Source organism: Linepithema humile, chromosome 2, assembly GCF_040581485.1.
Source record: "Linepithema humile isolate Giens D197 chromosome 2, Lhum_UNIL_v1.0, whole genome shotgun sequence".
Classification (NCBI taxonomy): domain Eukaryota; kingdom Metazoa; phylum Arthropoda; class Insecta; order Hymenoptera; family Formicidae; genus Linepithema; species Linepithema humile.
The window spans coordinates 9,176,408-9,200,840 of NC_090129.1; the positions used below are offsets into that span (position 1 = coordinate 9,176,408).

General features: G+C 41.3%; 1 protein-coding gene across 7 annotated transcripts in view; it reads left to right on the forward strand.

The window, feature by feature from the left end:
- LOC105680016 (neural cell adhesion molecule 2-like) overlaps positions 1-24,433 on the forward strand; it is a 252,842-nt gene that overhangs the window by 188,972 nt on the left and 39,437 nt on the right. For all 7 annotated transcript variants that reach the window (XR_001101931.2, XM_012380417.2, XM_012380414.2 and 4 more), the window contains one exon: positions 18,920-19,052. Coding sequence is in view for 6 of the 7 variants with exons in the window: in XM_012380417.2 (XP_012235840.1) it covers positions 18,920-19,052 (133 nt within the window). In the remaining variant the exon portion in view is untranslated. The remainder of the gene's footprint in view (positions 1-18,919; positions 19,053-24,433) is intronic.

Here is a 24,433-nt window from a genome sequence, read left to right on the forward strand (position 1 = left end):
ATCTGTCATTATTCTACAATACTCTGTACATATCGCGCGAGATATTCTGCGGGAAAGAATTTCAATAACAGCGACTCTCTATCGTCTTCGAGAGAGCGGATGTTTCCGATATAGTGTTCAAATATCGAATTTAATTGCCTTTGGCTTGGTTGAACGGGAATCCTCGTAATGTAACCATTTTCACCGCTCTCTGCAAGGCCCGACAGTAAACCGCCTTCTTAAATTTATCTTCCCGCTTCTCCTCAAATGCCAGATAGATTTATCTTTCCATATTTACCCTCCATCTCGCCGTCGCTTATCCCGCCAACGCTCTATCGCGTGTCCATCTTCATCGCCGTCTCGCCGCCGACAGGCGGACGATCGATTCGCGAGCAGTTCTTAATCCTTCGCGAGGGATCTATAATACATCTTGCGAGGAATCGTGCATCTTCCTTTTCCCCTTTCCGACAAGGGCGCGACATATTTGCGCGAGTTCGGCTGTCACGCGCGCCTGAAGCGTCGAGATTTATGCACGGACAGATATATATCGACCAGACGTAGACGGCGGCGGCGGAGAGAAAGAGGACAGAAATATAGTGAGTAGGACAGAAAATATCCGAGATTTCTCCTTATGGAACCTCATCCATAATGGGCTCTCGTTTCCTTGCACTTTGATGATTGATGAGCCCTTGTTTACGCGCTCCGACTGCGATCCCCCAACTCCCCTTGCCGAACGAACCCTCTCGCTTCCTCCACACCGACATTCGGTCGGTCTTACGGTTTCCTGCGTCTCATTCAGCGGAGTGTCTACGGGCTGGCTTAAGCTCATAAGAAATTACCGTGCCAAATACGGCGGATTCGGTCTGAACTCGATTAATTGATCCGGGGGGGGGAGGGAATTAATTTGCTCAGCCGGCGTCAAGGGATCTAGAATGCATAATTTATTTATGCATTGATTAAATTATTTATTATAATTGCAACTGTATTATTATTTTACGGTTTAAGCGATGAAGTTATCGGTTAATTAATCGCGCGATTCAATCTTCCCCAATTTTAACTGCGCTGCTCTCGCTAAGTAGGCTATGCGCGCAAAATTTACAGTGTTTAATTAAAAGATTTAATCAGCGCATGGTGCACGGTTCGAAGAGATCGCTGAAACAATGTCCTGCTAACAGTCTAAATGTCATTAAAAAATTATCGCACTCATCTAGATAAAATGGATATCAAAATTTATTTCGCGTAAATTGATTTTATTTCGGACAGCTGCGCGCCTGCACTTCGCGCGCTCGATCGATATTAATTTTTAGTTGAAATTTAATTATATGGATTTCACTTAATTAATCTCGTAATTAATTGTGTTAATTATAAAACTTTCATAATTTGTTTGTCGCATCGGGTATGAACTTATTTTAATCCTCTAATAGATACATAAATATAATTAACTTAATTACTTTTGTAATCGAGTCGCGTTGTTCAACGTCCATAATTTATCACCGGTACAGTTTATCTTCGATTTCAAATTAATGTGCCGACGCAAATGTAATAATTGAGATAAATGCGTAGAAAAATCCGCTCAGCAGTAATTCACGCTCGCTTATATCGATATTTTAAGTTTTAGTGCCGTTTTTTTTTTTTTTTTTTTTTATTATTAATTACGTTACCGCGTTAAAAAGTTACCAGCAGAGTGTCGGCAATTAACCGCAATTTATCTCGTCTTATCTTGAGTTAAGTTCAACGTCCACCTCATAATCCCCGAAAATCTTTCAAGCTTTATTCGCGGTCACCCTGTAGATGGCCGCATAGAAAAGACTCTCAGAGTCTTCCTCATCCCCCATCACGGTCGTCCTTTTTTCCCATCCCTTTCTTTGAATTTTTTTTTGCCATTCTCATCTTCTCTTTTCATTCTTTCTTAGCGAATAGCACTTTTCATCAAGCAACGAGCACAAGTGGATTCTAGGGACTCTCTTTCTCTTTCGACGCATTCTCTTCCTCCTTCTCCGACCCCTCTCTTTCCCCCCTTCCCCTCTCCTCCCACCGCCAACCTCTTCCTCTTCCTGTTTCGCAGTGTTCTCACTGCTCCGAATGCATAATGAATTTTTCCTGTTTCTTTTTTTTTCTTCCTTTTTCCTTTATGCACCGCGTCCCGATTCAAATGATGACCAATAATCGATGCCGCGGCGAAATAAGCCGCGGCCGCATTTAATTGCTGCTCGCTGCTCTCTGCAGCTGAAGTGTTCATTGACGTTGCTGCAGCGGTAACGATTCTTACCGCGTGATTCTGAGAAGCGTGTTAATTGCGGTCGTCGAGAGGTTGCAATTCTTTTCTTGCTTTTCGGTACACCTAGATCTCTTTCAAGAAAAGTATCGTGGAATTTTTCATTGCGGGAGCAATATTCTGTACAAAAGAAGTTCTGTGTCTTAGTTGGGGAGAAGATGCTGGATGTGTCTTCTCTTGAATATATTCGCAGTGCGAAATACATTCATATGAAATGAAAATTAAAATATGTGGACATGTAATATTACATATATAAACAATTAATAGCATTCTAAATATTTTTTACGGACACGTAATTAGAATTCTGCGCAATTAAGCGTAATAATTATGTAATATTGATAGATTTTCAAGAACGCATTGTGCATTTGCTTTTATATAAATCACCATTCTGTTACTCATTAAGAAAATAAAAAAATTTCAGTGATTAACAAATTGGTTAAAAATATTACATAAATATGTGACAAATAAATATCAGGACATCAAAATTACCTACACGAGTACCGTGGATCAAAATAGGATCATGTCAATCTTTATTTTCAATCATTTCCATCTTTTAAAATTCTACATCAAAAAAATTTTTTTTATCTTGGATTCCGAATTAAGAAATAAACTGGAAACTCTCGGTTGACAATCAAGTCGACGCCAAGTTTTCATTTCCTAAAATACACGCGGCGGCTCTATCGTATAACTTTGCAAAATGAAGTGCGAACAGACGCGAAGAGGCGGCAACGAAATTACCGAAGTTACGTAGTGCCGCTTGAAGTAATTAAGCCTCAAATTATTTTCCAGCCAATAAACTCTCGCGCCCAAGTGTGGATAATACAAGCGATACATCTGTTTCATTAATTTTATCCTCTCATTCTTGTCACACGAAAGCATATTTCACTCTCGTCTTAAATTCACCGTGTAATCAAGCCTCTTCGAGATTGTTTTAGCCTCGCGATCCGCAAGATAATAACAGTTTCGGCTGTTTTAAATTATAAGTAATCAAAAGTTCCGCTTTCCGTAGAGGAGCCCGCGGGTAAATTCACGTAAAATTGAACAAGGCGTAACGCCATCTCAACGCCTGGTGATAATCCACTTACTCTTATCGCGGTGATTTCGCGAAAAGGACCGTGCTTGACACCCGGCTTGAAAAATTAATTATGCATTCCATCAAGCGGCGGCGCAGAAAGAAGAACAAGCGGAAGACGAATACCGCGCCTTCTTCTTCTTTTCTCGCGCGAAAAGCGGTGCTTCCGCGAATAAAGAAATGGAGAGGAGAGTGCCGCGCCGTCAAGTGGACAACTTTGACTACGGCTTCCTAATTGTGCCAATTAAATTAGACGAGCTTCCACGTTACGCCGCCGGAAAAATTCAAATCAATCTCCACCCTGTTTTAAATATGAAGACACGTAAGCTTCATTTACTTGAGATTACTTGAGAAATTTCAAACGAATTCTTACGTAGCTGTGATATATGTATAAATACATACACGGAAAGGACACTTTGCTGAAAGATCTAAAAATTGTGCCAGATAGAGATATCCTGAAAATAAATTTTGTTGGACATTCAAAATTTGTCAATAGAGCACTCGAAACTTTTTACTGCGATATGAAAATAATCGAGTTCTATTGAGAAATATAGATTGTCTAGCAAAATTTATCTTTAGGTTTGTATTTGGCACAATTTTTAGATCTTTCAGCAGTAGTGTTTTCGTGTACAGTTCGAGATATTTCGGATGTCTATGCAGAATCAAAATACATAAAATGTATTTTGAATATTTTTAAAAACTGAAGCAGAATGCGAGAAAGTTATTGAAGCAAGATAGCCATGATTACAATTGATCTAACTTTGCGATAGTTCTTTATAATTTTTTTTTAAATAGGATTATATATTTTTAAATAAATTATTTAATTCAGAATTTGTTATAAAAAATTGTTACAGCATTTCTTATCTATATTTTGCATAATATTGATTCTTTTAGATTCTTTTATGTATATTTTATTCTCATCCGATCTGAATTAGTTTAGACATCTTGAACATGCTCGGAAATTTCGGGTGATCGAGCAGTTTGGATCTGGAGATCGAATGTTAAATAGTTTGGAGCTAAAGGTATGTTCGAACAGTTCGAACTATTTGAACTAACTTCGGAAAATACAGAAATCATTCTAGTTCGAACATGAAGCTTCTAAAATGCGTAATGATGTATATAAATGAGCCGAATATTGAAAGATAAATTTAAATATATTCAGAATTATATCTCTGAATTTGTCTTTCTAGTTTGACGTATCTGATTTTATTTGTTTACAAAATATTAGATTTTATAAATATTTCTCTCGTCTGATATTTCTTTCGGAAATTTTCGTATCGACGATTACGTATCTTGCCGTTTCGATCAAGATTAAACATATCACGATCAAGAAGATTATACTACGACAATCCGGTTGATAAGATTAATTCATTATTAGAGAATGGAATGTATTTCCGGTTCAGACTGTTTCAATGTCCTTAGTGAAAAAAAAAAAGCTACGCCGATGCGAATGGAGTTTGATAAATTATCCACCGGAGATCAGACTTCCTTGAGAGTTTAATGAATTAAATATACTTTCTCGTCGTTATATCCGGTTAACTTATAATAAGTACGATCTAGCTCCCGGGATGCGAGAGTTCCGCGTCCGCGAACAGAAGAAAAATTCGCGGATAATTACAAAAAGCGCTCGCGCAACTTTGCAGAAGGAATAATGGGACGCAATGTTGGAATATAAAAACGGAGACATTTTCTGTAATTCGCGAATTTATGCATTATATCGAACGCTAATTAATACAATATTTAAATTCAAGGTTCACTTTGAGCGGATTACAAAGCTAAACTATGAATTAATTGGCGATTATGAGTACAAATGGCGCTGTGGAACATTATTCTCTATTCTCTATCAAGGAACATGTTAATAATATCTGCCTATTTATCGTACAGTTTCAATCAAAATGCTGCTTGGAAATAATGAATAATGTGATATTTTACAGAAAAGATATTTTTCTGACTTTAAATTGTCAGTAACGGCGTAAAAAAATTTATTGTTTAAGATTATTGTACGCAATATTGATTCAGTGATTTTGAATAATTTTTTAATCGTCCGCGTATTTAACTTAATACAATGCGAGAAACTAATTGGATTATTAAGTAAAGACCACTGGGATGCGTTTTAACTGGAACTTTACGATTCTCTCGAGTTACGCGATCGTTTGTATCAGAACAAATGGAATGAAGCTCCACAAACTGTATCGGGAGCTGACAAAAGCAGTTTTCGCGCATTTACCGCAATCAAGAATGCAGTCACGTAGCATTGTAAATAAAGACGAGTCGGGCAATCCAATCGGGCGCGGGTGCTCATCCAAACGTGTATAAATTACGATCGCATTATGGAGATCGCGCTAACAAGTCGCAACCGAGACGGCTTTGAAGTCACATTCGTATGTTTTTATTGAACAGATATCTTTTAACGTGAATTTCCTTGTTTGTTTCTACGCGCAAGTGATTTAACAATTTCGATCTATTTAAAAGGATTTCTTTTTTTCTTCCAAAAGGGATTTTGGTGATTGTCAGCTTACAATAGCTTTCGAATTGGCAACGTCAATATCTTTTATTCACATCGAAATAAATTCTACAATAAAACATTAAACACGGACATCTCACAAATGCTTCATTACAATGAAAGGTCGTTTTCACGGATGAGCAAGAACGTCGGTTCAATTACGACCGGCTATATTGTGAGCCGCGCTAGTGGCGGCGATTTATCGTGGGACGAGCTCGATCAACTCGTTAATCCTCAAACAATGAGCTCGGACGAAGAGAGCAACGTTTCGCACGGAACCGATGAAAAATTCAGGGCGCGCCGGGACTGCGCTGCCCCGACGGCGGCCAAGTTTAATTCCAAGATAATCGGCGCATGAAAATTTATAAATTTCATCCGGTTAACCCCGCCGGTAAACAGCCAAGTCGATGAAAAATTCAAAGCACTCGTTTTTTCTGCGGAAAAGTCGGTTTTGATTTCGCACGCGATAACTGCGTGAAAATTGAAGTATTTTTCAAAAAAGTCCGCCGGCAATTCTCGCTATATATATATTTGTGCTCCAACTTATACGACTGCAGTTTTACAAATATTTTTCACGGTAAAACAAGTATACTCCGAATTAGATTATATAAGTTATATTTATATATTTTTTTGCCGCCTAGATTTTTTATTTCTTATTTACAGCCAAACATATTTGCGAGTCTGATCGCATTAGGTAATTTTTTCAGATAATTTTAAACACACACGTACTCTTTTTAATTCATCGTTTCGTTATTTTTTAAACAATTCTAATACAAAAGTTCTTACTCCAAATTCTCAATTTCTCGCCGATAGTTTAATTGCTTATATTTACGCGTTGGAAAATTCGAGGAACGGCAGCTCCGAAGCATCCTGCAGACATGCATTACCGATTCTTACAGCGCGCTCGGCGCTGTGCACATTTATCCGCGTGAATGCGCGCAACAATTCCGACGTTTCGCCCTGTTCAGGTTTTAATTTAATGCGCCGCAAGCGCAATTTTCCGGCTGCTTCCAGACCAGACGCGGCGCCGGGACAATACAGCGTGATGCACTTGTTCGCGAGGAGGACGCGCGCGTCGGAGCCTCGATACTCGTGTATTCCCTCCCGGCACAACTTACTTACGAGTGCTCATACATATGTATCCCATCAACATGCATATAACATCCGAGTAATTAATGTATGACTCCCTGCATATCGTTCCGCCGTTGCTGCGTGCTACGCGCATTCCCTTCTCGTTTTCCTCTGTCGTTTCCTCCCCCCTCCCCCTTTCCTCCTCCTCCCATTTGGCAACACCCTCTTTGTCGCCATTGAGGCGCGGAATACCTCCGCGATTATCTTTCCTCGTCGTTTCTGTTCGCTTTGTTCACGACGTACGACGCTGGCTTTCGTTAATAGCAGCGATAGCAGCAGTCGTTCGGAAATTTTTATGCGCGCGCCATTCTCGCGCTCTAACTCTCGCATCGCAGATAAATCGCACCGTGAACAATATTGTCGGGCATATTGTAACGGCAGTTGAATGCCAGTCGCAGCTGCTGTATTCGATCGAATAAACACCCATGTTTTAGCAAGAAGTGTAGGTGAAAACATACGAGTAATTTTATACTATTTTTGTTGTAATTAAGTTGTTAAATAACACCCGCTATTTTGTATTGCAGTTTCTTTTACTTCATTTTTTTTGCGGTAATAAAATATATTTCTGAATTAATAAAATTTATGTTAATTACTTTTACGTTGCGCTCTCGTTAATGTATTATCATAATTACTTTCTGCTTTTAAGGGCTGTGTATTCCGGAAAAGCCACATTAGACAGTAAAATTTTATCTCTGAATTAATTTTTAATTTGATTCTAGCAGAACATTAGTTCACTTCTCAATTGCGAAGATACTTTATGTTAAATATTACAGATTCGCGGTGTGTCGCACACATCTTTATCGAAAGGAGAAAATCAACTCCAGATTTATAAAGACGTCACGTAGAGTACAGCGGTTGAAAACGTTCCGAGTCCCTGCATAAATACCCCATTTGTCCGACATCGCTATCATATCGTTCAAAATGTACGAAGGGCTTCGGGGCCGTTCTCATAAATTAAGCAGCTGCGATTGTTCGCGAACGATCAGCGTGCCGATGGACGGCCCCAATCTACCCCCGCGAACCCACGATTATCTGCTAAACCGCACGGCGAAATTACCGCCGGCGAAAGTGTGATGGAACGATCGCGATCGCTCTCCCCGGGACGCAATCGTCCCGCCGATCGATTCTAGTATGCTGAAGGACACGCGCGAGTAAACAAACAAACGGTTCCGGGGCTCGAAGGGAAGCGCTCGAGATTCCGCTCCTAAAGGATCAATTCTGGCAGCGGTGACAGTCCCTCCTCAATTTATCGCGGGACCCATCTCTAGCCTTCTCTTCTTCCCCCCCCCCCCCCGCCCCTTATTTCATTGGCCATAAACGAGCCTCCGCTTCCGCCGTGGCGGAAGGGATCGCACATCCGGCGTATTACCTCGCCGCGTCTTTCTCTCGTCTACCTCTCGTCGCCATCGAGACGATGAATTCCCTGCCTCCCCTCGTGATTCCCCCCTCCCCCTCCCCCTCCGACCACTTCTTGAACCACCGCGGTAGCATATCTACTCGCTTTAATTGGGATCAGCTTCCCAAGCACTCGGCGCGAGACAGATGAAAGAAGGAGAGCGAGGCGAACGAGCGCGCAGAGTCGGAGGGGTCGTGAGTACTCACGAGGAACAGCTCGCGATTCCCTACCCGAACTCACCGTTCGCCGTCCCTCTCCTTCATCTTCCTCGCTCCTTCTTTCGCCTCCTTTCTCCACCCTACCCGTCCGCGTCGCGAGAGCGCGTCGACGCGTTCCGCCTCTCGTCTCTCCGTACCCGAGGCGTTTCCACGCGGGTCCTCGTTAACACTGCGGGCTCTCCTCTTTTCATGTCGGGGAGTTCGAATGCTTCTCGAGGATATAACAACTGGTTTCGGCCTGTCTCGCGCTTTGATGCCGCTCCGTCCCTTTCTACCTACGCTCGCCCGCCCGGCTCTTCCCCGCGATGATGCGTGTTACCGTGACTTCTGTCCGTGTTTACTACAGCTGGAACTTTATGTACGTAACTGCGGTTCTGCCGTCGCGACCGAACGAGCTTGCGTGTCTTTCAGCCTCGTCCGCTCCTTCTCCCGCTCGGGTTTGAACATTTTAACTTCTTTGCGAGTGTAACCCTTTCAGCATAAACTAATTTACGCTGTTGCTTGAATTCGAAAAGAACGAGTTTAATTTAAAGAGAAACTCGAAAGACATCTAAGTATCGAAAAGCTAGTACTTTTTTTCCTAACAAGCTGCTCGGCGCAATCTTAAAAAAACTGCGAACAAGCAAATCGAGCGACTGCAAATTAATAGCACCGATTACGCGCTCCTTTCAGGAGCGTTAAGTCGAACAAAAAGATCGGCGCGGCGAAATTCCATGAGGGCAGTAAACATACACCGTAAGTGTGATTTTGCTCCCCTCGCTGCAAAACGTACACGTGGCCGTCTAACAAAAAGGAGCCCACATAATTATTGTGCTGGGTACTGCCGCGTATTGAATAACGGGCCCGGTACACGCACGCGAATCTGTTCGCCATTCTGCGTGCACCCAAAACATCCGAGATCTTTGAACCGTACATTCCAGCTGAAAATGTATGCCAATAATAAACGTCGTAATATCTCTCTCTCTCTTTCTCTCTCTCTCTCTCTCTCTCTCTCTCTCTCTCTCTCTCTCTCTCTCTCTTTCTGCGTGGTCAGAAAATTTTCAGCTGTATTTAATATATAATAGTATGAAACTTGGAAAAAGAAAACTTCTGAATTGTCAAAATTTATTTCTTTTCACATCGATGCTTAATTCCCATTTCATACATTTATTATAAATCACTTTGGGAATAAAATCCCGCACACACGTACATGTGTGAGAAAACTCAATATTTTTTTTTTCAGAACTTTCCATCACGGCGCCAGTACTGTGGTTTTCAGATATCGCGATACCTGCGGTTTTCATTCTGATTACTTTCTCGTGTTACTTCAGATAAAAGTAAGAGCTGTCAAAGTAAAAGGGAGAGCGTGCAATTAATTTGAAACAAGTCTTTTTAATACATTTTGCTTTTCAAACTGCTTTCTGCGCTATATAATTGGAACGTCATTCAAATTGATCGAATCTTATTCGTTCAAAGCGTTTACTTTGCAAAGCTAATGTGTTACATAAAAATTGATTCTATTGTTTCTAGACAATTTTAGACTACAAGTTCGGTAGTTATCTTTTCGGAGCGGACGACGCAAACACTGCGCGATGTAGATTTGCTCGCGTCAAATTCATGATCTACGCGAGTTTATATGCGGGAATCCCAAATCTCGTTTTGCAAGGAGCCTTCAGTGTGTCTCGAATCCGACCCTGTTAGGCAACGCCGTTTATCTAGTCGCCGATGTCGTCGTCGCGCTGAAATACACAAGACATTCCCGGATTACCCCGGAGCGATGGGGCGGCGCGTTGTCTCTTTTACGAGGATAATATTTCAGCAGGACGTCAGTCGTCTTTCTGTTTCTCGCACGCGTTTTCGCACGGGACTGAGAGAGAGAGAGAGTGAGGCAGAGGCAGTTATGCGGCATTCGCACACGTAGCTACGATTTCGTCTGGTGCCTTCGCCTCAATCGTAACTGCGAGAAACACCACTCCACAATGCTGATTCAACATTTCAACTCTCTATCGCGTAACCGGCTTATCAAAATGACAAATCTTGTGATCTCGCCGCGAGATCAGGATTTAATCTCCCGGCGAATTTAAAAATATAACACAACGAATTGCGTAATCACAATATTATGTCTTGCTGCTGTTCGAAATTAAATTGGGGAGAATTAATTGCCAGAAAAGTTACGATCCATATGCATGCATAATGTGCATTATTATGTAACTATAAATAATAAATTATGTAATACATAATTAATTGATTGTAGCAAACATATTTATTGGCCGTTGTGATTTATATTGTATGCAATTTATTTTATACTAATTTTATTGTAAATATGTTCGATAAAGGAGAATGAGGTAAAACTAGGCAGGCAGGTCATATTGGATATCGATTTATTATAAAAAGGAGTGCAGTTAACACATATTATTAGCGATACAGGAAACAGTTTCAAACAATTGGCGTGTTACGACCTATTTAATGCATAATACTCGTCGATTTTCCGTGTTTTTACTTGTAATATGTCTTGAAAGTTTAACGCATAATCGTCTGCTTTCTGAATCAGAAACTGTTATTGATAAGCAAAATTTATTATTTTGTTAGACTGAAATGTTTTACAGAACATTTACAATTAATTCAACCTACATCGTGTTATTTTTTCATATTGAAGTGAAATCAGATATCTTCTATAGAGAATAACGTTGCATGGTATAAACTGATTAAACAAAAAATAGGAAAAAACTAGCGGTGATGCTGTAAATGCTGCTTGCAATATTTTTTTGCTTATTTGGAAGATAAAAAGAGATAAATTCAACATCTGCGATATTGAAAGCGAACATATGACAATAATATAGTATCGCTTGCAATTAATTAATACAGCAAGCGCGTTAAATGCTTTTATTTGCAGCGCTCTGTGAAAAATTCGCATCTTACTTTTCGTCCCGCGACATAGTTCTCGCAAGAAAGGGGGTCGTGATAATGCTACGTGTAATCTTCTCTTGTCTTGCACGGCGCGATATAGACTGCGGATTAAAAGCCCTTCGTCGTCGCGCGCGCCCTTCTAGGAGCGGTCTTGATATTAATTAGGACCGAGTCGTGCGTGGTGCCCTGATAAGAGGATGGATCCTCGTTTGCACATTAATTATGCACATGCGCCCGTATCGAAATATAATACATATTTCTTCCGCTCGGCGCGGAAGTTTGAAAGCAGCGTCGGAAGAAATAATCACTTACTTCAATTTACTCCTTCAATTTGCAAATTTTAATTACGGTAACCTTTTCACTATCAGAAGGGAGGGAGACTGCTAATTAAATTACGCCGAGGAACAGTTTTTCATCGTATTTGAATTTGTTCTTTAGAACCGATTGCGTAGTCTAGATCTGCATATTACCTTTCAGCATAGTCTTTATTGAAGTAAGATTCTGTATTTCTTTAAGTTTTCGTGTCTTTTGTGCACCGAGCTTTCCTTCCGAAATCTTCCACATTTGCAAATGACATATTTACGATATATTTTACACTTTAAATTTGATATTTAATTAAGATATACAAATATTTAAGTTTAAAATTTCTAAAATTGGATTAAATTCGAATTCGAAACTTGAATCAGATATTAGAAAATGTTGAACGACAACTACCGCACTGTATACTGTGTACGTTTCCTAACGCGCTCTCTGTATTTGGATTAAATCGAGTCAGAGACAATGCGAACGAATACCGGAGTCTGTTATACTTGGAGAAATGCGAGCGCGCATCGCACAATTGCGGGATCGCGGTGTATCGGAACAGCGCGCGCGTCGATCGCGACGGAAGCGAGCCAGCTTGTTACCGCGAATGGATATCTGTCGTTCTTTATTCGCTGACGTAATTCACGGCGGAATTGCGGGCTGAATGCCGCCGCGCGCGGTGTTCTCGTATCTCGCAGCGCAAACCCGTCTTAAAGCACCGCATATGCATGCAGCTTCCGTAAATATGAATTCATTTCTCCTCCGTACACCCCCGCCGGTTCTCGCGTATCTCACGTCAGCACACCCTGCTTCTTCAGCTGTGTCTAGAGACAGTGACTAACAGCGGCAACCGCGTGCGTGTACGCACGCACGCTGTGCTCCACGCTCGGCGCGTCTGCGGCAATCAGGGTGCAAGTCTTCCGGGCGGGTTACGTATGCACGGAGAAAGGTGGTGTCTGTGTCACGTTCTCGTATTGCGTTAACCATCAGTGTACAGACTCTCGGTGTACCGAGTGCTTCCTGAGACAGCTTAACCCTTTCGGTGACTCGGGCGTTCGCGAGCGAAGATCATTTGCTGCGTACCGTTGCAGCTCCTAAATTCCCTTACATGTTAAAATCGTTATATTTCTTAATTTTGTTGAATTGTATGATATTTGGAAAAAAAACAAACGTCATGTGAATTTATTATATTATTCGTGCGAATGGCACCACAGTATTGAAAAAGAAATTTTTTATTCGCTTACACTTGATTTTCGTTTTATCTTTGATTTCGTGATTTCAAAGTTTAAAAATTATAAAGGTTTTAAAAAATTGTACAATACATACTTTAGAATAATTGTTGGTTTTTTTTGTATTTGCGCTGCTTTTTGCTGCGTTTGTAGCTCTGGGGGAGTACAAATATCAAATTACAAAAATCAGTCGAAAGAGCAAATAGGCTAATAAATATTTCAACTGCACCGGCGTTATGTCGACATTGTTTATATTCGCTGCTGCGAGGTGGAGATAAATGCAAATTAATTCTAAAAGGTGGAGAAATTCAATTCGTTTCTAATGATACAAATAACGCGGCTTTACTGCGAATTTCCTCTGTCATTCTGACAGGAGGAAATCTCATCGCGCATTTCTCATCCCTGGACCTCTTATTACGTAACATCGCGTTACGCTGGCTGTCCGCGTTACATAAGTGCGAGGCGGAGAAAACGGGAGGGAGCGGAGCCGAGCGTTCGACATTAAGTACACAGTGTGGGAAAAGTATCGCGAGGATGGGGAAGGAAGAAAAAGAAGAAGCGAACGCGGCGTTTAAATGGATAATAATGAAGTCGCGAGGCGACACACCCCGCGGGGAGTGTATGCGTGCGATGGACGGCACATTGGCGAGCGGAACGCACCTGGGGTGACGGCGATGAATGCCGCCGGTTAATGACATATGGCTGCATCGCTCGAAGAAACTCCCTGGGAGGGGAAATGTCCGACGAGCTTTTTTTTTTTTTCACTTTTCCGACACGACCATATGCGTGCGCCTGAAAAGGAGAATGCGCCGGGACGCGAGAGACAATGAGACTATTTTGCGAGAGATGAAACGGAAGGGCGCCTGGCGTATATCAGCAGTTTGCTCCCCTCGCACCTTTTATCGTGCTGCAGGCACGGGTTCGCGAGATGCGCCGCGCATGTAATTGAAGTGCATATCGAGTTGTGCGCGATGCAGAAAGGCTCTTTTTGAGCGGAGGCGAAGCGGGAAATGAGGACGGCGGAATCCGTCATAAAGGAGTGATGATTAGTATCGGGAGTGGCGGTAATAACGGCTACACGTGAATGAGATAACTCGTCATAATTCTCAATTGTTCTCATATGTAACGTACGACTTTATAACAACAAAAAGAATAACAGAAAGAGGGATTATGAGTGATTCTAGGTTCGTGACATTTGGCTTTGCAGAATATTGATCTAACATTTAGCATACAGATTTTCTAAACTAAACGGTACTGATAATATTTCTCCATTTTCTCATTAGCGGCTCTTCGAAGTTTCAGGTGTGTTGATTTATTTGATAAACAATATTTATCAATTTGCAGCAAATTTGCAAATCAGGATATTTGCTTCTACATAATTATACGAAATATAATATAATCGGAGCGCATCCGATAACGAAACGTTGCTCCGTCGTTATTTCAAGTGGTTTTTAATTTCCTGAAGAATGTAGCTTAAGGGCATTTAATTTCAACACAGGAAATGTTCAATAAAAATACGACGTTGAAAAAATATTGTTTTCATTGACATTCCCATCGATAAGAGTTCACTTTGCATTTGCCAAACTAATCGGTAACCGGTGTGAAATATCCGCGCGGCAGGACATCCTGTGTTTAAGGACGAAAATTTCTACATTTAACAGAATTTTACGAAAATCCGGAACACGCATTACATTTTCGGTTAAACATCGCTCGTGGCGATGTTGAACTTGCTCTACCAGAGCACACAAAACCATCGAGCACACTCGGCATTTACATCGCATCTATCTACACGCGTACTTGTAACCCACTCTTCGCCAAATACATGCCATACGCCCCTCGCGCACGCAGGACTCTAATAATACGAACGAGAACGCTCCATTATTGCGACGTAATAACCGCGAGAAAATATTTTTCCGCCAACGGTGATAATTAACGTGCGGCATTTTTCCTTCGGAATTACGCGGCCGCGATACACGCGCGTTCCTCTTTCTCTACTTTTTTGCGCGCGCGCGCGCGAGCGCAAGTTCGGCCGACGGATTTTATGAAAAGCAGGGATTAGATTCAGCCGGACTTCATAACGGAACTCACGGGCTCGAATGTATATATGAAGAGAACGGAAGAAAGGCGTCCGGCAAAATTCACTTAGCGCCGCGGAAAAGCTAAATGAAAATGGTTGTTTGCGGCGCGGTAAAAGCCACCGCGCGAAACTTGCACGGGCGCATCACGGGCGTCGCGTCGCGTTGTATTCAAAGAGGGAAGTTCTCTTCGCCGAACGTGTAGAAAAGGATCATGCTCCAATTTGGAATTGCGCGTCGCGGAAAATTCGCAACGAGGCAGAATGTTTTGTAATAATTTCCGGTATTCTGCGGGACTGGTTTTTCTATTTTGCATTTCTATAGAGAGAGATAGAAAGAAGGGTACTAATTTTATATACGTTTCTTATTTTTTATTATACACTTTTTCTATTGTAGCGTGTTAAAAATTTTAATTTTCTTGCTTTTAATTTAACGATTTTTTATTACAATTTTATGAATTATATGAATTGCAATAAAGCCTTCTTCAATTTAAAAATATTTCAATAAGTCAAACTTGCAAATCTGCATCATTTTTTACAAGAGTTTTTGAACGCAATATAACATTTAAATAGTGATATTCTAAAATTCAAATACGAGTACGTGTCTTGGATTTGCGTTTTTTTTTAAAGCTACTTCAATATAAAAAATATATCTGTAGAAATATCTGTTGTTTATTTAATAAATCAATTCATCTCTATTTACATACATTGTACCTGTAAAGCGATTTCAATAAGCGTTGAGAGCAAATTCCGAAGTGATAGTTTCTTTATACAGTATGCCGCGTAATCGATACTCACACAAAGTGAAATGTAAATAAATAAAGAACACGACGAGGGGACATTTTATGGATACATATCCATAGCGACATTTTCATTAATGTTTTGCATCGGTTTTACCGCGTATCGTGTCTCTCGTTTTACATCGAAATTAAATTGCATTTTATTGCTCGACGGGTTGAAAGAGGAAATACACAAACGTAAGACATAAAGCGGCGAGATAGTCAAATCGAACAGGGAGGGGGGGGGGGGGGAGAAAGAGAAGCGGAAAAAAGCTGCCAATTATGTATTCAAATGCGACCGCGTTGCACTGTCGAAAGCCACAAAAAAAGGGATAAAAATTCAATTTAAAAAAATCTCCCGGTTCGGGAAATGTCACAAGCGCGCCGCGACCGCGGCATCGATTTTATTAATACAGCCATCCTCAAAATTGATCGGCCGAATTTCATCTTCCGGCTTGATTACAGTTACCATTATCGATACCCGGCCGCGGCGGTGTACTTTCGCGGGATTACATTTAAAATGGAGATCGCGATTCCGCGAGTTCGGGCGAGCGTTTGCAATAAATAGCTTGCCGATGTCGTTGCTTCGAAATGTCGCCCTGGATATCACGTTTAAAAAAATAGAGATATAAAACACCGGCGACAGAAAGGAGGAACGGCTGGGTTGGCAGCTTGCTTGGCACATCCAGTGAATATCATAAGAGAAAAGCTGGGATAGTTTATTAGTTTTTGATTTACATATGCGAATTTGTCAAGTTCTTTCTCTCTTTTCCATAGAGATATAAAATCTGTGTCTTCTTTTTATTTTCTGTTATATCATGTTTTAATGCAATCATGTTTTGCCTTGACGAGACTGGAACACATCAAAATCTAATATTGCAAAAATGAACTCATATCAACAGTTTTTTTCTTTATACGTTTTTTATAACGCAAAATAACGTAGCGTATGCGGTAAAAAAACGTAATTTAATGCAAAATTAAGGAAAAAATGTGCAAAATGCATGACCTGAATGCGCACGACGCGCACATTAGCGTCTCATGTTTTATACTCATTCCGATATGTACGTTTAATGCGTTCTCCATGTTCGATAAATATAACAGAGCAAAAAAGAAAACGCATCATTTTGCGCTAAATGTGCGGCGAGAACACGGATCGTTGTGTTAGACTCCGCACACATTTGTCAATTTTGGAAGGAACTCTCTGCCAGGCTCGATACATGTATTCGAGTAGGTGATTGTACGATTATACTCGCCCAACGAGACTCGTGAGCGCCAATTATCGCTGCAATTTCATCCGCGTCATATCGGCCACCAATTACGAAAGCTCCAAATAGATTCGCGTGCATTCGGCTTTATGGACGCACGATAAAACGCGTAAATTCGTTGGCCGCGCGACGATGATCCGGTAAATTTGTCGTTGACGGCGTAAAACAAGGGACAAAATTAATTGATCGTACATTAATTATAACCAGATGCCGTGGCCACTGTTCGAGAGGTACTGTGAGCACCCGCTACTGAACATGCGGATCATTAAACATTTTCGGCAGAATTTCAGCGATATTCGGATTGCATTCAAAGGAACAATGATGAGAACAAAGGAACAATGATCATTTTGTTCGAAGATTAAAAAAATACATATACGCATTTTACTTGAATTATATATTGAATTATATTCGTATAAAATGCCTCTTTTTTTTCGATAGATAGTTTATGTGCTATATTTTTCAAAATTTATTTCAAAAAGATTTATGTACATTTCACGCAAAGCAACTGCAGCTTTTACAAAATAATATACATAATTAAAGCCTTTGAAACGCAATGTCGCAAAATATTTCATGTCACAGCGAATCTGCTGCTGTATCGAGCATAATATCTGCTTTCTGTTTGAATTTAATTATTGGTCACAATTATATATTCAGACCACGTCTTGGCTTTGCTATTAAAGTATCATGATTAATTGGTATAATTACATTTGATTAACGATCTTAATTGCATTATCTTTCTCAATCCTCAAACGCGCACTGCATTTCCATGGAAATTATTGTCCCATTGTTATTGTAATCAATGCTGCTGGACAGAAGTTGCGCTTTGTCTTTTGTTTGATGATTAGTGTGATGATCAATGCTACGATTATTAATTGCAATCACATGTCAATATATATCAATTAATTTATATCTTGACTTTATGTTTAAAATCGTATAAGTTTTAAATAACAAGCGCGACTTTTTCAACATAAAATTATCGCAAATGTGTGACTTTAATTTTCTGATAATTAAAATTTTGACAAATCACGAGTGATTATCGAAATTTAAATATCGAGTTTCAAATTTGAGTTTCAAACTGTGATTAAGTCACAGTTCAATTTAAACTTTTCTTCTTTTACTATTCTTTGTTCTAATTTCTTTGATCATAGTTTCTTGCATTTTAACCCACAGTTTACGATAATAAAAAAGTTTGCAGAAGAGAAAATTCTATCAATATATGCTTATAAAAAAGTTGAATAAAAATATTTTTTTCTTTAAATATTGGCTTTTTATTAGCATATAATTTTATTTCAGAAATAAAATAAATTTTGTCGAAAGCATATTTCGGTGAGATGATGCAGATTTTATTGCGAAGGAAAGATTCTTTAGCCGATAAACTTTGAAAGGATGTTTCATCTCTTCCAATCGTTTATCAGCAAAACAAAGAAATATGTCTCTCACATTTTTGCACGCTCCACGAATGTATGCCGATTTGAAGCGAAAAGAGATGTTCGCTTCTGGGACGCTCCCTTGTGATTCGCGAACGGAAGATACAGTCTGGCGAGATATATCGAGGATACCTTTCGAGGAGATCCTCGGCTTAGAAAGCGCGCGCTCGAATGATCCCGTGAACTCGAGAACGCGACGTTGTCGTCGTCGTCGTGGATTAAACTCCGCCGTGCGGACCGCGGCAGTGAAATCACCGGGTGCGAATCTAGCCATTAATACGGCGGCAGATTAGCCGCGCTTCTCGGGATCGCGTGCATTCCGACCACGTTTTTCCGGTTATATGATCTTGGCTGACTCTCCACCCCGACTTTGTCATTACAGTGACAATGACAGATGCGGAAACAGTGGCAGGCGGAATTGCTCAGCTACCGTGCGACGTGAAACCGCCGCTCCCGGGGGACAAGCTGCACCTAGTTATTTGGTACAAGGAGGAGGCGGACGCGCCGATATACAGGTAAATTCTTCTCCATCTCTTTCTCTCTCCCTCCCTCCCTCTCTCTCTCTCTCTCTCTCTCTCTCTTTTTTTTTATGTTAACCGCATGCAATCTTGCTTTCCGAGCACAAAATGGAAACCGCGCGCACTCATTATTATTGCAGCGGAGTTTAATGCTGTGAGTTATTTGCAGATTTCGTATTTTGATATCTAACTTCGGTTAAAATATTAGCATAGAGAAAGATTCAAGTTTTCCAATTTTAAATTCTCCCCTCAGTCATATTGATTTATTTCAAAAACTTAACGCATGGCATTAAACACAAAACTGTGTCGCGCTCGCAAAAAGATAGCGCAAAAATTTGTACTCCGCGCCTCGACATTTTCGCCGACAAAGTAGATTTTAAACTCTATAATTAATAAGGCCGTGTGTGTTTAGTTTGCAAATATTTTTTCGCCTTGCGCCTAGCATGCTTCACGCGGATTAAGATACCTAATATAATAATTCTCTCGCACGTATTTAACATCGCATTGCAGCGTTTATGGTATGTGGAATGATAACGTCGTGTGTGATATATATATGTGAAATTGTACGGACATAGGCGAGGTGCGTTATAATAGATACAGAGGACAGTAATTGTGGTATAAGATTGTATTACTTTTCATTTATGCGTGATAAAATTGTAGTATATACGATTTTACGTGTAATATTATCCTCTTGTAACATTAAATTTAGTTGTTCGCGCAATAACCAAAAACGATACTAATTGCTCTTTAGAAAATTATTTCCAATTTACGACGATTAATAACTTTCCAATTTGTAAATGTATGATCTGTAGATCGATTAATAGAGCGTCTAGTGCGCATCAGGATAAATCCTCGTCGAATTACAAAATTAAACAAATATAAGCAATTAATTCCATTATGAAAAGAGGATGATAAACAGCGGGAAAAAAACAATATTTGCACATTCGCCGTGAGATATTTGTAACGGTAATTGTTTCGGAATGAGATTTATCAATTTCTTAAGGCGGTGCCTTGATTATGCGCGGCCCGAGTCAGCTGAGAAAACGAACTCTTCCGTTTGTTCCACGTTGAACTTAATTCACGCAAATGGAAATGCCTCTCAAACAGACAGACAGGCATAATTTACATTCCACGCCGCGAAAGTGACATATCAGAACTGCAGGAAAATCGTCCGATGTTCTAGTTAGAGCCCTCCTGACGTTCATTAAATCAAAGCGAATTGCATCTGGAAGAAGTGTTAATTGGCCAGCTCTTAACGTGGTCATCAATCAAGCGATCGATGTAAACGACCTCGGCGAAGTGATCGTCGCTAATGATACCGATATCAGGTCGTGTTTGCAGTTACTCTAATTAGATCTGGCTGGCACGCTCGTGCGGCGTTTCGTGCGGAAGAAAATTTTTAAACAATAATTCCAATAAATCATAATAATTTGCAGCAATTTTCCATGATTGTTACAATTTGATTTTAAATCCGATGTATGTATATTGTTGCGCGCAGTTCCGATATTTTTATTATAATATTTATTACACGTATGTGTCTGTAAATGCTTAAAGTTTCTCCGATTACAACAATTCTGCACGGTTTTAAATCATTCGGTCCACACACGCGATCCATCGAAATTTTATTTACACGTGCAAAAATTATTCCGCGATATGTAATATTTTTTTATTAAATATTCTGCATATCGGCCCTCCGCGGCGATTTATTATTCCAGTTTCGACGTTCTGCGCAACTTTCAAAAAGTCTGATGTGTTTTATAATTCGCATTTAATTGCAAAAGCGGACTATCATTGTGCCGGCGTTTCAGATCAGCCCTCTCTCGCTATGACGGTATTTAAATTGAAATTCGTATGATGCATCGCTCTCTCTCTCGTTTGACTTACAACATTTTCCGAAAGCAACTTCAATCATTTTCAAAGATTCCTCCGTGATAGTACGCTCGTTGCTGGAAAGCGCGCGGCGCGCAATATAATTCGCTCAACTAGTAAAGTGATGAAATAATAATAGCGCGATAGGAGCGCGCGTCCCGTAAATGTTGAAGCGCGCGAATGCAAAATTCGCCGCACACCCCGCGCCCCATCGTGTCCAACTTTTCTGAGAACCACTGGCACATTACAGGGGATTATTTTCGTTGAAATGAAAAAACTTTCCCGTTAAAAGCGTCTTACATCTGTAATTCGCCGAAGGCTTCTCTCGCCAACGGCCCGATATTAGTTTGCCGAGGTATACGTCAAAGGAAAAATTAGCGTGTACGCGGCCGCGCGCCGCGGAGGATTAATTAATTCGCGCCGACCCGGCTGCAAATTCGACCGCATTTCCGCGATGCCGGATACCGGGTTTGGATTTCGAGTGTCGCTGAACTATTCTTCGCTAACTTGGGCGCGATTCGGCGCAATATCCGATGCACGGAATTTCGCGCGTCTCGGGAGTTTTTCGAGCCGGCTTAATCGCGCTGCACTCGAAAGCCTCGAAAGCGCGCGGCGATTAACTTACGCGAGTATTCCGCGCGGTAATACGCACACATCATAAGCCCGCATACACGCACGTCGCGCTTCGCCGAGCTTTTCTCTCTTCTCTCCCTCCCGTTTTCCTCTTTCGCCGCTTTTCCGCGTGCACCCGCGAGCGCAGACGTGGGAAATCGCTTAACGCACGCGTATTTTACGATGACTGACACAATTAATTTATAAATTACACGGCTCGCAATGTAATCAGCCGGTGTTACCCGTCAGTACCGCTAACTTCGCCCGGATTGTCGGCTTATTATATTTGCCGGCGCGGATTTATGCATTGCGCTTCAAGTTTGCGAGCCGGATGCGCGCACGCATTTTCCTCCGAAAATGTTCGCCGCTCGTTGCGCCGCGAGTGCTTTAGTTCGGTTATTAACTAAATGGCAGAGTAATGCATTAAGCATGCTAGATAGCCGAAATTATCTCGTTGTAATACGCCAACGCTCGATCTTGATAATGTATTCGTTGCTTGGCAACCGATGCGCGCAATCGATGCGTCTGCATAAAATCACGCACAGGAGAATTAACATTAGAGCGAAGAAGGGGGAGCGCAAAATTGTATTATTTGATTAAATCGCTGCGTGCGGTTGCGCAAGACGATAAATTCGCGCGCGCACGACAGAGAGAGGGAGAGGCTCGAGTCAGTGTACGCAGCGAATAAATGTATCTAAGTGTTCCGCGCCACTTGAGTCCAATTTAAATCTGACAGCAGCGAGGTCGAAAGAATGGGAAAAGGGTTAATCTCGCTATTTTCGGATCGAGGGGCGGCTTTTCGGTCGCGCGAAAAACCGGATTAAAGCGCACACTCGCGCGCGCACACACCGCCGAGCTTTCTCCCACGCCTGATTCTCTTATTCCGGGAGTTGATATCGCGGTTTATGCATAGAAACGAGACGAAGCCAGGAATCCCATCTTTTCGCGCGCTTGCGAGCGGCGGAACACGACGACGCAGCCCCGTGACACAGTTAGTATACGTCTATCCGCCTCGTCTGAGCGTTCTCTCTAGAACGGTCCATATAGCGAATTGGCTGCTGCGCTCTTTATTTCCCGCCGCCTTCCACCACACGCGTCTCCCTCCTTTCCTTTTGCCGGCACGCCGCTGCTTCCTCCAGCGGACTCTGATATATGAATTGTAGCAAGAAGGGGGGGGGGGGCTTAAAGGTATCGCGGGTTGAAATTATGGATATACGGGTATTATTTCTTCTGGCGCGCTCGCACACCAGAAGAGAGAGAGAGCCCCGCGTCTATCGCATTACCCCCGCCAGCACATTCGCGGTTTTATCAAGTTGAGAGTCTTCCGAGCCGTGACGAAGTGCTCCGTCGCGCCGCGGCGACTTGGTTTTTACGGGCCCCGCCCGGATCATCGCGCGAATTGATTTATCTTTGTCTAGTCCTCCGACTTAGCAGCAAAGGTTGCCACTTGATCTACTTGATGACGAAAAAATTGCAGAACGACGTTCGAAGTTACAATTTTTATGCGAATGTTTGAATTAATTCTGCAAACTTGATCTCGGATGCCGGCTACTTCGAAGCACTAATTAAAATTGAGTGACGTTAGACAGATGAAAAATCAGATAAAGATTTGCTTGACGTTTCTTTGAGGTAAAGAAAGAATTGAATGTAGAAAGAATTCCACAAATGAGAGGAATTCCGGCGATTTTAAGACGTTCTTATAAAGTGCTCGCCGAAATTCCCATTCCGCGAAGTTCTCTTCCAGAAGTGATTGCGGCCGACTTTCTCTCGGCAAGTAATTAAGGAAGATTACCGATAATAGTTCAAAGGCCCGGTCAAAGCGATGGCGACAATGGTGAAGGAAATGCAAAAGCACGACGCGTACTGCGCGTGATGTGCATTTCTCATCTGTTTGCAGTGCAGTAATCCTTTGTGCTCGCATGTCCAACATACGATTACTCTATTCGCTACTGTTGAAATGTCCCCGCAAGAGATAAACGCGTATGTAAACGATGTCCGCAACGTGGAATAATAATATTCGCGATTAACTGCGAATTTGTTACCTGTATTTGTATTCTTTATTAAATTCGCAAACTGCAAATAAACGACGGCGCGATAAACACGACACTCGATGCGTTAAATAGGCAATAAAGTCGCTGTTAACGGCTCTACGCTAATCCGTGAAATCCGCTTTTCCGATCTTCCTTTTACTCTCGCCGTAACTGGTCCTTAAAATTCGATAAAGATGCTTCTTTCAAGTGGCAATATCTGCAGAAATGCCGTGTAATAATCGGAATGGATTAAACGCGGCGCAAGATACGCTTAAATCGAAGATAAAGACAATAATGACGTGCACTTCATTATAGAATATACGCTATGCAGACGCGTCGGGTGTCTCGTTTTGTCGAAGATATCGCGACACTCGACGTCGCGACACCTTTTCATTAGCGTAATTTGCCGCTCGAACGTTTAGTAAAAAGCACTAGGAAACTCGAAGACGTAGAAAATCGTTCGGAACGAGCCGCGTTCACACGCCCGGCGATGTGACTTGCCTTGGCGAAACCGGCGCGAGTCATATAAAAGTACAAACGTCCTCCGAGGACCGGTTTCAGAAAACTGCTCCGTACATATATCGCTCCGCAAACCTCTCTCCGCTGTCGAGATGCACCAAGCAGGTGCAACGCGAGCGAACAGCATTCGTCACACCTGCTGTTACAGCGAGCGAAATCGATTCCGATTGTCGGTTCGTTGATCTATAACCGTCGATTCGTTATATAGCTTTTTTCTCGTCAAAACAGAAATATACAGAATAATTTATTAATGTTATTTTTTAATTAATTTGAATTAATGTTATTTAATTTAAGAAAAAAAAAAACAATTGAGATTTCTTAAAAATTTGTTTTTGCAACAATTTGTTA